This window comes from Strix aluco, chromosome 1 (genome assembly GCF_031877795.1).
Source record: "Strix aluco isolate bStrAlu1 chromosome 1, bStrAlu1.hap1, whole genome shotgun sequence".
Taxonomy (NCBI): Eukaryota; Metazoa; Chordata; class Aves; order Strigiformes; family Strigidae; genus Strix; species Strix aluco.
In genome coordinates, this window is record NC_133931.1 from 98,291,563 (window position 1) to 98,306,218 (window position 14,656).

At 40.2% G+C, this 14,656-nt stretch overlaps 1 protein-coding gene and 1 long non-coding RNA gene across 2 annotated transcripts in view; one reads left to right on the forward strand and one right to left on the reverse strand.

Moving 5' to 3' along the window:
- The first annotated feature begins 205 nt into the window (after window positions 1-205).
- LOC141925116 (uncharacterized) overlaps window positions 206-14,656 on the forward strand; it is a 51,224-nt gene continuing 36,773 nt past the window's right edge. Inside the window, exon 1 of the long non-coding RNA XR_012623757.1 lies at window positions 206-713. This is a non-coding gene — a long non-coding RNA (uncharacterized LOC141925116). The remainder of the gene's footprint in view (window positions 714-14,656) is intronic.
- CAP2 (cyclase associated actin cytoskeleton regulatory protein 2) overlaps window positions 7,461-14,656 on the reverse strand; it is a 74,372-nt gene continuing 67,176 nt past the window's right edge. The window contains exons 10-13 of the mRNA XM_074828673.1: window positions 13,517-13,640; window positions 13,210-13,292; window positions 10,608-10,748; window positions 7,461-9,034 (exon numbers count right to left, since the gene is read on the reverse strand). Of these exons, the coding sequence (XP_074684774.1) occupies window positions 8,951-9,034; window positions 10,608-10,748; window positions 13,210-13,292; window positions 13,517-13,640 (432 nt within the window). The 3' untranslated portion in view covers window positions 7,461-8,950. The remainder of the gene's footprint in view (window positions 9,035-10,607; window positions 10,749-13,209; window positions 13,293-13,516; window positions 13,641-14,656) is intronic.

Below are 14,656 nucleotides of genomic sequence, written 5' to 3' on the forward strand. Positions count from 1 at the left end.
CGCGGAGGGGCGGGGGGGAGCAGAGGAAGCGGACAAGCGCTAGGCGGAGTCCTTCGGCGGCGCAGCCCGAGGCGGAGCGTACCACCGCCAGGAAACCCCTTTCTGCTGTTGCGCCAGGAAAGAACTAGGCTTTCTCTCCCCCGCCCCCCTCCGTGAGATGGTATCGCCTAGCGCCCAGGTAGGGGCGTGCTCTGCCCGGGGCGGTTCCAAGCGCTCTCGAGGTAAAAGCGGCCGCGGCAGGGAGAGCGGGCTGGCGCACCCAGCGCCCCGCAGCGCTCTCCCGGCCGCGCGGAGGACGCGTCGTTTCTCCTCAGCATAAACCGGGGCTCCCCGCCGCCGGCTCCTCTGGTGTTGCGCCGCCCGGAGGCAGCGCGGGGAGCGGCCATCCCCTCAGCGGGACTGGCGGCGGTGTCCGGCCCGCGTCCCTCCCGGCCGGCGGCCAGACATCTGCCCCCTGGCACCGCAGCCTCCCCCTCAGCCAAAGGCCCAGGCCTGGTTTCGTAGCTGGACGGCGACTGTGAGAACGGGCCTCAAGGGTACTTGCTCCAGCACGTTGTGCTGAAGTGTGGAAAGGGAGTCTCCATCTTCTGTGCCAGCCTTCACTTCCAAAATGCTCCCCTCCGAATGTGCTTGGAGGGGGGGGGAAGCAGAACGAGATCCGCCTCTCGCAGTCTGTCCCTTCCCCTGACTTCTGAATTTGGCCCAGACCACAGGTAAATTACTTTTAATAGGCCGTGGTAGACGAGGTCATAAAGCCAAGTGAGGAATAAGGCATTGCTTTGCTGCCGAGCAGGTGCAGCCGGGCAGCGTTATCTGTCCTTCCCGTACCGCCACCTGCGGTGACAGCTGCTGTTCCTGACCTCCAGCAACTTTCTAAACCCTTTCTCTTGACTAATAGGAAGTGGGTTGAAATTGTTCGGGGAAGAGAAAAGGTGTTAAATTGCTCTTTCTCTTGTGTACTACTACGATTTGATTTTATTGTCTAAATGTTGCATTCTTTTCCATCTTGCCTTTGTCATCTTTTCCCCTATCACATTCGTTTTCTTCCTGTGCACAAACACTGACCAAAGAACCAGGGGCCCTACAGCAAGTTTAAACACAGTTGTCCAAATTAATTTTTAATATTTAAGGTTCTTGTGTACTATTAAGCATCTCAACCAGACCACAAGTTCTATGCAATACAGATGTTAACATAGGTCCATACTGAATGAACTAGTAATCTATACTGTAAACATGGAGTGTTTCCCATTTTTAACACAGCAAATAGCACAGCTGACAAAAACCAGAAGCCCCTCCCTCTCCCTGTCAGATTAACCCAAAATACATTATTTTCCCATATAACCCTAACTCATTTAAAAACTGAAGTTTCTGCAGAGTGAGTCTCTCATATAGCCAAGTTGAGGTGAATTGTCAAAGTGCTTAGGAAATAACCCACACCACCTTAATTAAATGCAGTTACCTTAAGTGCTGGCACTCGTGTAGGTGTGGCTCTAATTACACTGGCATGTGTTTAGTTCACAGACCTGGGTGAAAACAACATGGGTAAATCATTTGGGAAACAGTAAGTTTGAGGATGATTAGGAAGGACAGTGAAGAATGAAAGGAATGAAGGGAAGAAGGAAGGTAGACAGGCAGACAGATGGACAAGTGTATAGAAAAAACCACAGTCTTAAGCCAGCTAATAATTCCTAATAGAAAAACTAGCTTGGAAAACTGACAGTAAAAGTAACATAACAGAGCTTCTTCCTTTATAAATTTCAGTTCTTCCTTCATCAGCTACAGTCTATTTAATTTTTTTTTAAATTGGATTTTCACCACAAATGCTTCAGGACCACAGTCCCAGGGGGTTTTTGTGTGTGTGTTTTTTGTTTGGTTTTTTTGTTGTTGTTTTTGTGTGTGTTTGTGGCCATGGGTTTTTCAAGCCAGATCAGAATTTAAGGTACAATTACGAGATCTCACAGGCTTCATGTAATGCTGCCAGTCCCATGTAAATTTTAGGGTCACCAGCAGCATTACACAGGCATAGCCAGTTAGAACTCACTATGAGCTTATGCTGGGTTCTCAGGGTGAACCTGAATCACTGACAGCAGAGAGAAGGGGAGTTAACAGGTGATGGAGACAATGTAACATCTCTTCATTCCCAAATTTTTCAGGCCTTAAGTTTCCATTCTTCTGCCTTTAAAAAATAACCCACAAATTCTGCCAGCATTCAGATTATTCTATCCTGTGATGCATATGATAAAAACAACAGGGCTTGCCAGTGGTGGGGAACTCACATTTTAGGCTTTTTGTGACAAAGGGTTCAAAATCTTGGGTAATTCATTGTACTAGATGATGAAAATAAGTGGTTGAATGTCCTGGCAGTTAAATATCCTCTTCTCTAGAAATGAGATTTAGATGAAATGTTTTGAACCAAATCAAAAGAGGGAGGTAAGCACCTAAAAGCTGATATTGCAATAGTTAAGGTTTAAGGGGAATCTGGAATCCCATCTTAAGCTCTTTAAGTACAGGTAATGCTGAAAAGCCTGATCTGTCACTCTTGAATGGGGAATCTTTTATAATCAATAGGAAGTAGTAGAGCACTGGTCTGCTGTAAGTCTAGCTGTTGTTCAGAGGTACAGAGACGTGTCTTTGCTCATTTTTGATACATGTTCTAGCATCTTGTTTTTAAGGCAGGGTTTTAAACAATTTTTAAAACCAAGGAATTGCTGAAGCATTCACCTGGATACATGAAACTGAAGTTCAATTCCTTCCTTTGCTCAGGAGATGGGGATCACATCTTCCACATCACGCTGAAGTGTTCTAATAATAGGAGCTCTTTTAAAGAGTCCTTGGATGAGAGTTGTTGGACATTAATCAACAGCAATCTCTTGTCATTCCAAAGTGGTTAATTATTGTTGTGCCCAGCAGCCTACATGTATTCATGCTATTTAGACATTTGTATCAAGTATGTATGTTAATATACAGAGTGAAATTAAATGCAAATGTTGGTTAAAAAGATTCTTCATTACTGAAACATACAGACTGAGTTGCCAAAGAGTGAGAACTTTACCCCTCGTTGGGCCAAGCAGCCAGGTACAGAACATGAAACTTGAACCAAAACACAAATGTATGCATTTACCTAAGTATAAAGTAAACCACTATATATTTCAGTGTGGAAAAATGGCACAGCTGTCTCCCAAATTAAATCAGTTTAGCCTTTCATTCTGAAACTAATTTGACTCATCCAGCTGATTCTGAAGATGAGACTGACTCTAAAAGCTATCACGGTCCATTGAGAGGCATTTTTTTTCTAATAGATGCAACTTCAGGTATAATGCAGACAAAAAACCCATCATTCTAGTGGTCATGCTTGATAAAAAGGCTATAACAAATCAGCTGGAGAAAAATGAACTTTTCCACTTTTATCTTAGGGTACACAGATTTTTAGTGTGGTTGCCTGTTTACCAGTACTGTCTGTTTTGGGAGTTGTGTGTAAATACCTTTATTTGCCGTTTACCTTGACCTGGTTTGAATGGAGAATAACCAGAGTAACCAGACAATAGCTTTATTCAGGAGGGTGGCACTCAGAAGCCTTACCAGTTACCTAATTCTTTGGTGTTGCCAGAGAGGACAGTTGTACCTCTGTTGAACCAGCACTGGAACTAGGGGTTTGGAGAAGAGTCTTTGGTGGTCAGTGATCAGGCAGGGTCCTTGGCATGCAGCAAGACTTAGGGAAGCAGGGTTAAGCCTAGAAGGTCACCACTGAGTTTTGGGTGGTGGAGAAGGAGTGTTTTTCTACAAAAATTTGGCACCCAAAAAGATTTTTCATGATTATTTCAATCATAAAGAGGGAGCAGGTTCTTGTTTTCTGGAAGTCAGAACTTTCCTTGGGGAGTGTTATTTATGATTTTTATTTAATGACTGCTTCATATGTCAGGGGCCTGTCTATAGGCACCTTCTGAGGGCAGTAGCTACTTGTGGGCAATATTTTCACAGCAGTGGGCCCAGATCACCCCCAGCAGGGGAACTGAATCTGTCTTGTATGTTCTTGATAAATGCTCTGCTTGCTAGCATATCGTGTAATCGAGTGAACGTTACCTCCATTTGTCTGGAGGCAGCTGCTTCCACATTCTAGAAGAAGCCCAGTTGAACTGCATGTCAGGAGAGTGCACTAAGGGTGTGTGCTGAGTTGAGCCCCTGAAGGATTTCAAATGGACAAATGCTCGATCTCTAGGAAAGAAATGTGATGCACAGGTTTATGAACATACATATAGTACAGCAACCTTGAACAAACTCATGCAGGTCCAGATACATTGAGGACTCAGAAAAGAGTAAGAACAAGAATGATTTGTCTGGATAATAACTATGGCACTGGGAAGTCTTAGCAAGTGCCTATTCCCGAGGACACTAGAAAGATTTCTGGTTTTCAAATGCAGACTTGAAATTACTTACTCTTTTATCTTCAATAGCTCTGTTAAATATTACTTTTAAGTTCAATCAGGTATTTTTTTAAAAATGTGCTTTTAATGGAGATATGCTTAGCAGTGTTCAAAAAAACCCAAAAGATCAAATTAATCATTGGTAACAAGTAGTTGTTTTTTCTTTCTTGTTCATCCCCATCACACCTTCTCCTTTTACCAAGATGGTAATTTCAAAGTCAAAGTAATCTTTAAATGTTTTTACAGTGACTTTTAGAGAGTAGAATTTCCCAGTTCTTTGACAAACTGCATACATGTCCTTTGTAAATACTATAGTCCAGCATGTTTCATTAACACCAAGAGCTTGTGGGGGCCTGGGCCTCGGCTGGTTTCTGCCATCTGGTGGATACATGGAGTCACTACCTCAATACTTATAATTTCCACTAATTCTTAGTAACCAATACTCTAAATAATTAAGCAAGTATCACAGAAGGGCTGAGGTTGGCAGGGACTTCTGGAGTTCATCTGGTCCAACCCCCTGCTCAAGCAGGGCCACCTACAGCCAGTTGCCCTGGGCCATGTCCGTGCGGCTTTTGAATGTCTCCAAGGAGGGAGCCTCCACCACAGCTCTGAGCAACCCGTGCCAGTGCTCAGTCACTCACACAGTGAAAAAGTGTTTCCCGATGTTCAGAGGGAACCTCTCCTGTATTTCAGTTTGTGCCCACTGCCTCTGTTCCTGTCACTGGGCACCACTAAGGAGAGCCTGGCTCTGTCCTCTTTGCACCCTCCCTTGAGGTATTTATACACCTTAACAGATCTCCCCTGAGCCTTCTCTTCTCCAGGCTGAACAGCCCCAACTCTCTCAGCCTTTCCTCGTAGGAGAGATGCTCCAGTCCCTTCATCATCTTCATGACCCTTTGCTGGACTCTCTCCAGTATGTCCATGTCTCTCTTGTACTGGGGAGCCCAGAACTGGACACAACACTCCAGATGTGGCCTCACCAGTGCTGAGCAGAGGGGAAGGATCACCTCCCTCAACCTGCCGGCAATGCTTCTCCTTACACAGCCCAGGATGCCATCAGCCTCCTTAGCTGCAGGGGCACATCACTGGCTCATGTTCAACTTGATGTCCACCATGACCCCAGGCCCTTTTCTGCCAAGCTGCTCTCCAGTTGGGCAGCCCCCAGCATAAACTGGTGCATGGGGTGGTTGTTACACAGGTGCAGGACTTTGCTGTTCCCCTTGTTGAACTCCATGAGGTACTTGTACAGAGTACTTCATGAGTACTTTTACAGAAGTTCTATTTAAGAAAGTAGGAGATCTGTTGAATCTTTTCATAGGAAAAAAGCTGTTTTACATTTGGACACTTAGTAAAAAAATCTCCTTCTCTTTTACATGTATTTTACTGGCTGATTACAGCACCTGTACTGGTGAATATTTGCTGGTTTATAAAAATGGACTGGCTAATTACACCATAACATTTGTTCTGTATCAATATATGCACCAAATTCACTGTTTTCTGTTTTGATAGTTGAACTGATTTAGGGTATAACCACAACTTTAGTGCAGTGTAGAGCTGAGACCAAGGGGTATATCTTGTGCGATAGCATGCAGTAAAAAGAAATGATCAATAGGACCTTAGGGATGCTCAGCATTTAGCAGTTCATTCCTCGCTGGAGTCAACCATTAAACAGATCAAGCTTGCTGCTGAAGACTTGGCGGACCCAAGTAATCATGGTTGGGATGATTCATCAGATCATCATTCTGCAGCTTGCTGACTACTCTATCTCAAGATAAACTTGATTTTTCAGAAAATGAGTTTTTAACCTTTAGTTGTATACAAATTCATGAGAGTATATTAAGAACCTTGGGTTTATTTTGTTTATTTAGCACTCCATTATATTTTTGAAGTTAAAGACAGGTTGTAGGGAAGGAACAGTCCAACCTACTGGAAATGTATGACAAATACTTTTTATGAGGACCAGAACTGACAAAAGCTGGTTGTAGATATTTTGTCATGTGGCTGACTAAGAGTACTGGATAAAAGCTATTTGCATATTTTAAAAGTCTGTTTCCTATTTTTCTGGTGTCCAGTAATGCATGGACTCATTAGCCTTTTCTCCAGTTGAAGCAATTACTTTGGGTCTGTCCATGCAAGGCCTTCTTCCTTATCTTTTAAACCTTTGCCCTCTGATAAAGTTCTCAGGTGTGTTCAAGGTGTCAGGTACGCACTGTTACTGTGCAACATTTCTACCTCTTAAGAAACCAGTCAAAAAAATGTACTTGGGTTTTGCATATTGCAGGAACATGAGTGTTAGGGAGAAGGTCTAGCCACAGGGGAGTTTGCTTTCTAACATTTAAAAGAAGAATCAGACCAGCCTTCACACAGTTTGTTTTTAAGGGGGAGTTAAATCCCCCTAAAAGAATTTGCCTGTGTAGTAATTCAGAGCTGTCTCGCTGCTTTCTGTTTATCATCAAGGATTCGATACTTGTTTTGTCTCATACCTCCAAAGGATTAAGTGGCTTCCTGTTGCACCATAATGACTTGATCCCTGTTTGATGCCGGATGAAAACAGGGGTCAGTATTTCAGGTCAGAATGCTCCAGAACGGGATTATTTTATGGAACAAATTATGATTATGATTTAAAGATTAAACAATCCTTCAACAATCCTTTTATCATGACAAAGATGCAATGCCCATTTTTCAGATATGAAGCACATCCAAAGCCACATAAGGAAACAATGGGAAAAGCTAAAAATAGAAGGCAAACCTTATAAACTTGCACCAGGCCATGATTCCTAGTCATAATCTCTGGAAGATTCAGGTGTACCTAGACGTGAGAATCATGAAAAGCTCAATTCTCTGGCTGTCACCAAAGTTATATGCATAAAACTTCAGGTTTATCTGCTAGCATGCAGAATACCCGCTATTCACTGTCAGGTGGATTAGGGCAGCAAAAGTGATAATGTTTAATGAAATGGGAGGAGGAGCTTCTTTCAATCAAGCTTCTGAAAGAGCATTTAAGAAAGAGAAAGCATATACAACAAACACTGCAATGGAGCAAGTTCTGAACAACTTTGTATTTAAACAAGTACATTTTCCTTTTTATTTCATAAGAAGTTTACTGTTGAAAAAATGGTATGTATTAAAGCAAACACATTATACACATAGATTAAACATCAGATAGCAAAACCTTACGGAATGAGCACTACTGGTTGTATTGTATAGGGTTTACAATCAAAGATATACTTAAAAACCCTCAAGAATTAATGTACTTTCAAGGTAAATTAGGCACAAAATTTAGCTTGTAACTAGCTCTGCAAGCATCTCACTGTGATTTCACTGTTACAAAGTATTACAAGTGATCAAAAACATAAGCTGACTTTTTAAATTTTTAAAATTTTGTTCATACTATGTGCTGAAATAGCACAAATGTATACAACACTCCACCTTTGTTAAAAAAGCATGTACAATAGGGTCTATAAAGTAGAATCAAAGGGCTAAACAGGAAATTACCCCTTTATTTGGGCTCAGAATTAGTATGACAGAAATCTATGGCTTTCCTTTGTGGACACAGTTGATATTGAGTAAGTCCTACAAATGTGGGGAAGAAACAGGAGGATATTTTTAATGAATATGAGCTACAATAGCAGTATTTTATTAGTAAGGAAACTAGCTGGTATCTGACATATATGCCTCCCTCAGTTTTCTGAACAGGATGCAAGCTACAATGTGAAGTTTTAAAGAATGAGAGATTGTCTCATGAGAAAAAAAAAAAGAAATCCAAGGAGCAAAAAACCTTCAAGTGATTTGCTGCAAGGTTTTAGCTTCAATGAGGCTTTAGCTTAGAAAGAATTGCTAATTTGCCAGAAATGTGAGGCCAACAGCAAGTCCGTGGATGATAATAAAAATCTTACCTCACAGAAAACATAGGGATCTTCTAAGTACACATATTAGAAAAGTGATTGATTAAAATACCAGATATTTTTATCTTCCATTAGCAAAACGTATTGCTGAAAGTTGTCCTTTTTCACTTGTTTAAAACAAAACCCATTATGATTGCCACAGAACTACAAGGAACTGCATACTTTCTAGGGGTATACTTTTACTGCATCATACAGGAATTGCTTAACAGGTAAAAATAAACATCTTAAAGTCTTAATGCTGTTTTTGATTAGCAGAAACATAAAAAGGAATGCACTGAAGCAAGATGATAACAAAATGTATCATGCAGTATTTTGGCTTAATGTATACGGTATTTCAAACCAATGACGTGACGGGAGGGTGGGGGTTTTAATCTATTACATTCACATTAAATCATTTAGAATTAAAATTGTACGTGAAGGCAAACTGTGTGGAAACGTGAAAAGTACTGGGATGCCTAACAAAAGGGTGCGAGATGTGTTACTGTTTCTAGCATGCAGAGCTAATGCTTGAAGGCCTATCACAGCAGTATGAACTACTGCTACTTCTAGTTCTTTACATTACTGCTTTGTTTATGCTGGCCGTGGTCTGGTCACGGTCAGCAAGTGCTGTATGGCGTTAGGAGGTTAACCCACAATCTCTGCAGGTTCAGTGACCAACTTAGATCCATCCCATGCTGTCTTGAACTGTTCAGGAACTGGAAATTCTTTCTGTTAAGAAACAAAAGCAACAATGATGGCTAAATAAACAGTGGATACCTCATGAAAACTGGTGGAATACTATTAGTGCTACATGACTGAGAAAGCACTGATAGCTCAGACATGCCAGGATTAGAGAGAAGCCTTCTTCATTACCCTAGGAAGCTATTTTACAATGCCACACAGGAAAAAGCCTTATTGCTACCCAGTTTCAAATAGCCCTAGTATGGTACTACTTTGCAATAATCCCTCTCACGCCATTATTTGGAACAACTAAGTAAATAAGCCTCATGTCAGAAATGACTTTAGATTCCATCAGTGTCTGGGTTGGAAGACAGTAGAAAGGATTTAGATGTGGAGATTTAGCGAGGAGTCTAATTTTAAGGACAAAAGCAATATGGAAATAATATGGAAGAATAAAATAAAAAAACCAAACACCTAGTATCATTTTAAGTGTGATACACTTCAAAAGACTCAGCATCCTTTGTGGGGTACACAAAAGGAAGCAGAACATCAAAGAAAGTCTCCTTCCATTCTGTGTATTCGGTGAAAGGATGGGAGATGTCGTTGGGTCCTTCTCTGTTCCCAGTAAACAAAAAACAATGTGAAGGGAAGGGTTTTTTCATTCAGACCACAAATAGGTGTTTTGATAGCCAGTAATTTCAGATGATACGGTGATTTGAGGTGACACTGATCAAAAGGACCTTTCTTTTTATTTTTTAAGAAATAGGTGAATATGCACCCACTGAAAATCATTCCCTTTTTAGTTATCTGAAGCTGGGCATCCAGCAGTCATTTCTGGAAATGTGGAGCACGAGAATTCTCTTGTTACATATTTTCTTTTATAAAGCCTAAACCCCTCTACCAAACAAAATTCCAGCCCAAAAGATTAATGAGAAATTAGTTCTGTCTATGGCCATTCAATGCAATTTCAACACTGCTCTGTTGAGGAAACTAGGAAACTGTTACGAATATGCTTTGCCTGCATGATCCCTTGCTAGTGCGTGAAGTGACATCATGATTTTACTAGAAATGCCACTGGGCATGGCATGAAAATCTTACTAGAACAGAAAAGGAGTTGGGAAAATGCACATGTTTAAGTGTTTTTTAAGGACGTATGTTGAATATACTAGAAGGTACTACAGATGCTACCCATGTATCAACAGCTTTAGAAAAAACAAGTACACTGTATTATTTCATCTATAGTGGTAGTATATTTATCTTAGTTTTCGCACCACCATCTTCAGGCTTGAAGTGCTCTTTTGTGAACTGAGTTTCTTTGGGAGATTATGTTTAGATATCAAAAAAGAAAATTAAATGGACAGGAGTTGAAGACATTATCTATCAAAATGGAAAGAAATAACATCATGTCTGATCTTTGAAATTGCTTTGTGCCCCAGAAAATAAGGAGTTCTTCTTGCACTGATAGCTGAGATATCGGTACATAGAAATTAAATTGCTTTGGATCATTTTTTGGTGATGTAATATGTGTGGTATGTTAGTTTCTTTCCTAGCAGTTTAAGTGCTATTAGCTACCAAGACTAGTGCAGAAGCGGGAGGAAAGCTTTAAAAATATCTCACTCACATAATCACCATCTTGGGGGATGAGGATGTTCATCTCGGATGACTTGGCACTCACAATCTCACAATCTAATGATTCCTCACTGAGGTAGATGTGGCAGCCTTCTGTTTTGTTAATAGAAATGGTTGGCACTTTCCCCATCACCTGCAAAATAAAATCTACTTCATACCAAATCTTAAAATGCACACAAAGGTACTGTTAATAAAATCCTCATTGCCTGCCAGGTCTAATTTTGGCAAACCAACATCTGATCTGTGTGTCAGCTGCCTGCATGATTCTTATATTTGATTTGTTAGAGACTTGTGAAAATTCTTGGTGGTGGTAACAAAGATCTATACACAACAGCAAACTTGTAATATACAGCAAGCTATTAATATACAGTTTGATGAAGGTGCTTCCCTGATTCTCTCTAATTTCAGTGACACTTTCGTGCTGATATTTAGGCAGTGTTCACCTTGTTCATCAGAGAGAACTGGTTAAGAAATCAAACATGTTAACTCCAGCCCAGTGAGGGCAAATGAAAGATCCCAGAATGCAGTAGTACTCAACAAGTGATTTGTAATACATCCTGAAGACTTCAAAGCTCTTCCAGGTTTTACAACATACAATAGGAAAGGGTTTTTATCCCCTTCAGGCAAGCGACAGTTCTATAAAAGTACTGAGATCAGTTTAATTAAATCTCTAAAGGTATTTCTTATGTCACTTCAAAAGCAAGAACAAGGGTTACTTGAGGGGAGAAAGGGAAATCTTCTCTTGTTTACAGTTCTGCAGATTAAAAGATTTCTTCATGGCTAACTAGCTAACTTGCTGGCTGTTAGTAAAAATTCCTCCTCCTCCTCCTGCCCTCTCTAGCAGGGACAGCAATATACTCTGGACAATGCATCAAAAGGGCAGAGGTTATTCCAAGCCATAAAACAGTAACAGCATGTGACAGATATGTACTTGTTAATGAAAAAGTGTCTCCCATCATTCAAGAATATATTTTCAGCTTTGGTTCCTTAAATGTGACAGCAAACAAAGAACATGTGGTCTATCCTCTTGCATCCTGCCCTGATCCTGAAATCTGATCTATGTAGTGGATCAATGCATCTTAAACTGATCTTTCTCTTCTTTAACGGGTTCTCGTGCAATAGAGAACAAAAGGAGGGTGTGTTTAATAAATTTTGCAAACATCTGGCAAGAAAAAAGTCCCCACTGGAAGGAGCTAGAGCCAGGCAATATGGCACTGAAGTAACTATAGCAAAACCTGTAGGATGAATTTACTGAAATTTGTTGCATTAACATATCATGTGTTTGAAAATTATAAGCTCAGGTCTTCAAAATACTGAGAAAATTGAGGTGCTCAGCACTTGGCACATGTGGAAGCTGCCTGATTCAAGCAGCATGTAGCATATAGCCAGACTCTGCCTTCATAAGTGGAACTCCACTCTGCTCCATGGCACAGAAGCCTCATGCAATATTCATAGAACCTGCTTGATCAAAAGAATTTCGATTTTTAGAAAAGATATTTTCCCTTTATTTGAGTATTAACAAGCTGTGGTTTTGCTATTCATTACATATGAATTTTTCAGCTTTCATGAATAGTTCTAGAGGTAATGATAAAAATAATATAATTTTAAAAAAAATACTCAAATAAATGCCTGGGAGCATGGAGCAGGACTGTCTACATTTAATGTCATACAGCAGGCATGGCCTTTTAAGCAAAACACCTCACTTTGAAGACTGGTAGTTCAATATAATTTAATTAACATTTCATTTCTTTTTCATTTAATATAACACATCCTAAAGTCCCTTCTGGAGACTAGGTCAAGTATGTTGGACACAACCCAGTAGTAGAGCATGTATAGTTAGACCTCTTTGGAATGGGATGAATGAAGTGCTGTAGATGTCAGGCAGACTGTCTATATTTTGAACGGGGCAAGTGTCCCCACTAGACAGGGCAATATGTGGATTTAAAATACGTGTATTTTCTTTTCATGAGAACCACAAGGAAGATGATCTCTGATGAAGCTTTGCTTACTGGTTATCAAAGACAAAACCAGTAGAGGCTCATAGCCAATTTGTAGGCAAGTGACTACGTTACTCATGTAACGTGTCACATCGCTGGCAGGGGAGATTTTCGAAATTCCAGCACCTACTTTCAACTTTATGTCATGTAGTTGTCCTTTGACAGTCTATTTGAACATTGCCACGGAGAGAATAAGAAAAAAAGAAATAACTGTCTTCTGGGCTTAGAAATCAATTAGCTAACTGCCAGAATTTGTCCCATAAGCACCACTGAACTTGCAAGTGCTAGAAGCTGTTTAGCATGAAAGCAAGAAAATTAGGGCCAGAAGTAACAGTTCTTACAGTGTATAGATCTCTCAGCTTCACTGGAACCAGAGGGGACTGGGCTAAGGGAGGTTTGTTCAGTGATGGTCAGTAGTTTTCATAGGCATTTTCTAAATACATCAGCAAAATTTAGTGCATATAGACACATTTGGATGCATCAATCTCTTCTTTTTGTTGTGCTCCTGTGAGTTTTTAAAATCTCTTGTAGCTACATAGTCAGCTTTTTTTTCCTGCTTGTTCTCTGTCTATCTTCATTTTTCAAATAGATATTTACCTGAATCTGAATATCCCTGGAATTGATCACTTCCACGATTCCCACAACGTTGTCAAACACAAGGCCAAACTTTTTACAGTTGTCTAAAATAAAAGCAATCATAAATAGGAAAGGCAAGATAAAAGCAAATATATGCACACCTGCTACATTAACTATGAAGATTTGCAGTCTTGTGCTGCATAGCTGAGCGACTTTACTCACCTGATCAATCCATTAACGTGAATGGAATGATTCAGATTCATTATTAATCACATAAATCAGTTTTTTCAAGACTGGCATTTAAAGTCCAGCTGAGCTATCCACTTACCAATAGTAATTGAATTGATTTTTCCTTTTATCTGAAGTGTAGATTTGTTACACTTGAAAATGTAGGCCACTTGCTTGAGTTCAGTGTTGTTAATGACCAGGTCATTCTTATCCTCTTGATATTCCTATTTCAAAAGAAAGTTTATTTAATTGGTTGTCTTTAACTAGCTAACAGTCAGACAGAGTTTAGTACAACTTATCCTCGAGTCATTGCATCTTCAGTTACAATAGAGCAATATCCTTCCTGTGGCTTAAAAAATCTAATCTGCTTGGTGATCAGATATTTCACCTAATTCACCCTTAGATGACCCATGTATATTTTAGAGCTGCAGAACTGAAGAACTTAGCATAGACTATGACAAAACCCATTCATTTTGTAGCAAAGACATTATGCTCACAATTTAAAAATGCACTCACAAAACTGTTGCTTGGCTCCCATCCAATTTAGACCGGCACCTTGAAGAACAGAGCAAGTTTCTGTTCTCCCATATGTTATATCATGTTTTATACAGTGTGTTATGAACAGGTGCAGGCATTACCACATACAATAAGGAGTAACAGGTGAATAAATTTCCTTTCATTATGAAGCGTGAAAGGACATTTACACTCCATGGATGTGCAGGAAAGACTAGGGATCCACAAGGAAAGTTCCAGGTACTATAACCCTAAGGCAACATAACCCAGGCAAACGGTGACTGCACCTTATGCAAACTCAACCCCACGGTAATGACTATGTATATAACCTTCTGCATGACTAAACTACATATTGTTTCCTCCCTCTTTTAACCAACAGAGTCACGTGAATTTTCTCTCATAGATTCTTTGGTATATGCCTACATAAATTAACTCCCAAACTTTAAACAAATCTATCTTTTCCATCTATAGATTAAACAAAAAGAAAACGCTTCTCTACTGTTAAGCACGGGACACATGCTTGCATGGAATGGGTGATGAAAAATAAACGTATAATTCTGTTGGTTAACAAAGCTGGAGAAAGTGTTCTGTGGTAATACTGTTATCTCTCTTGCACGAATGGCCTGCAGGAAGGAATTTAATTTGAGTTCTCCACTGGACTTGTTTTTGGGGGACTGTCTGATCTTGCAAGGAATTTACATGCTGGTTCTGACATTCTCCAGTTCAG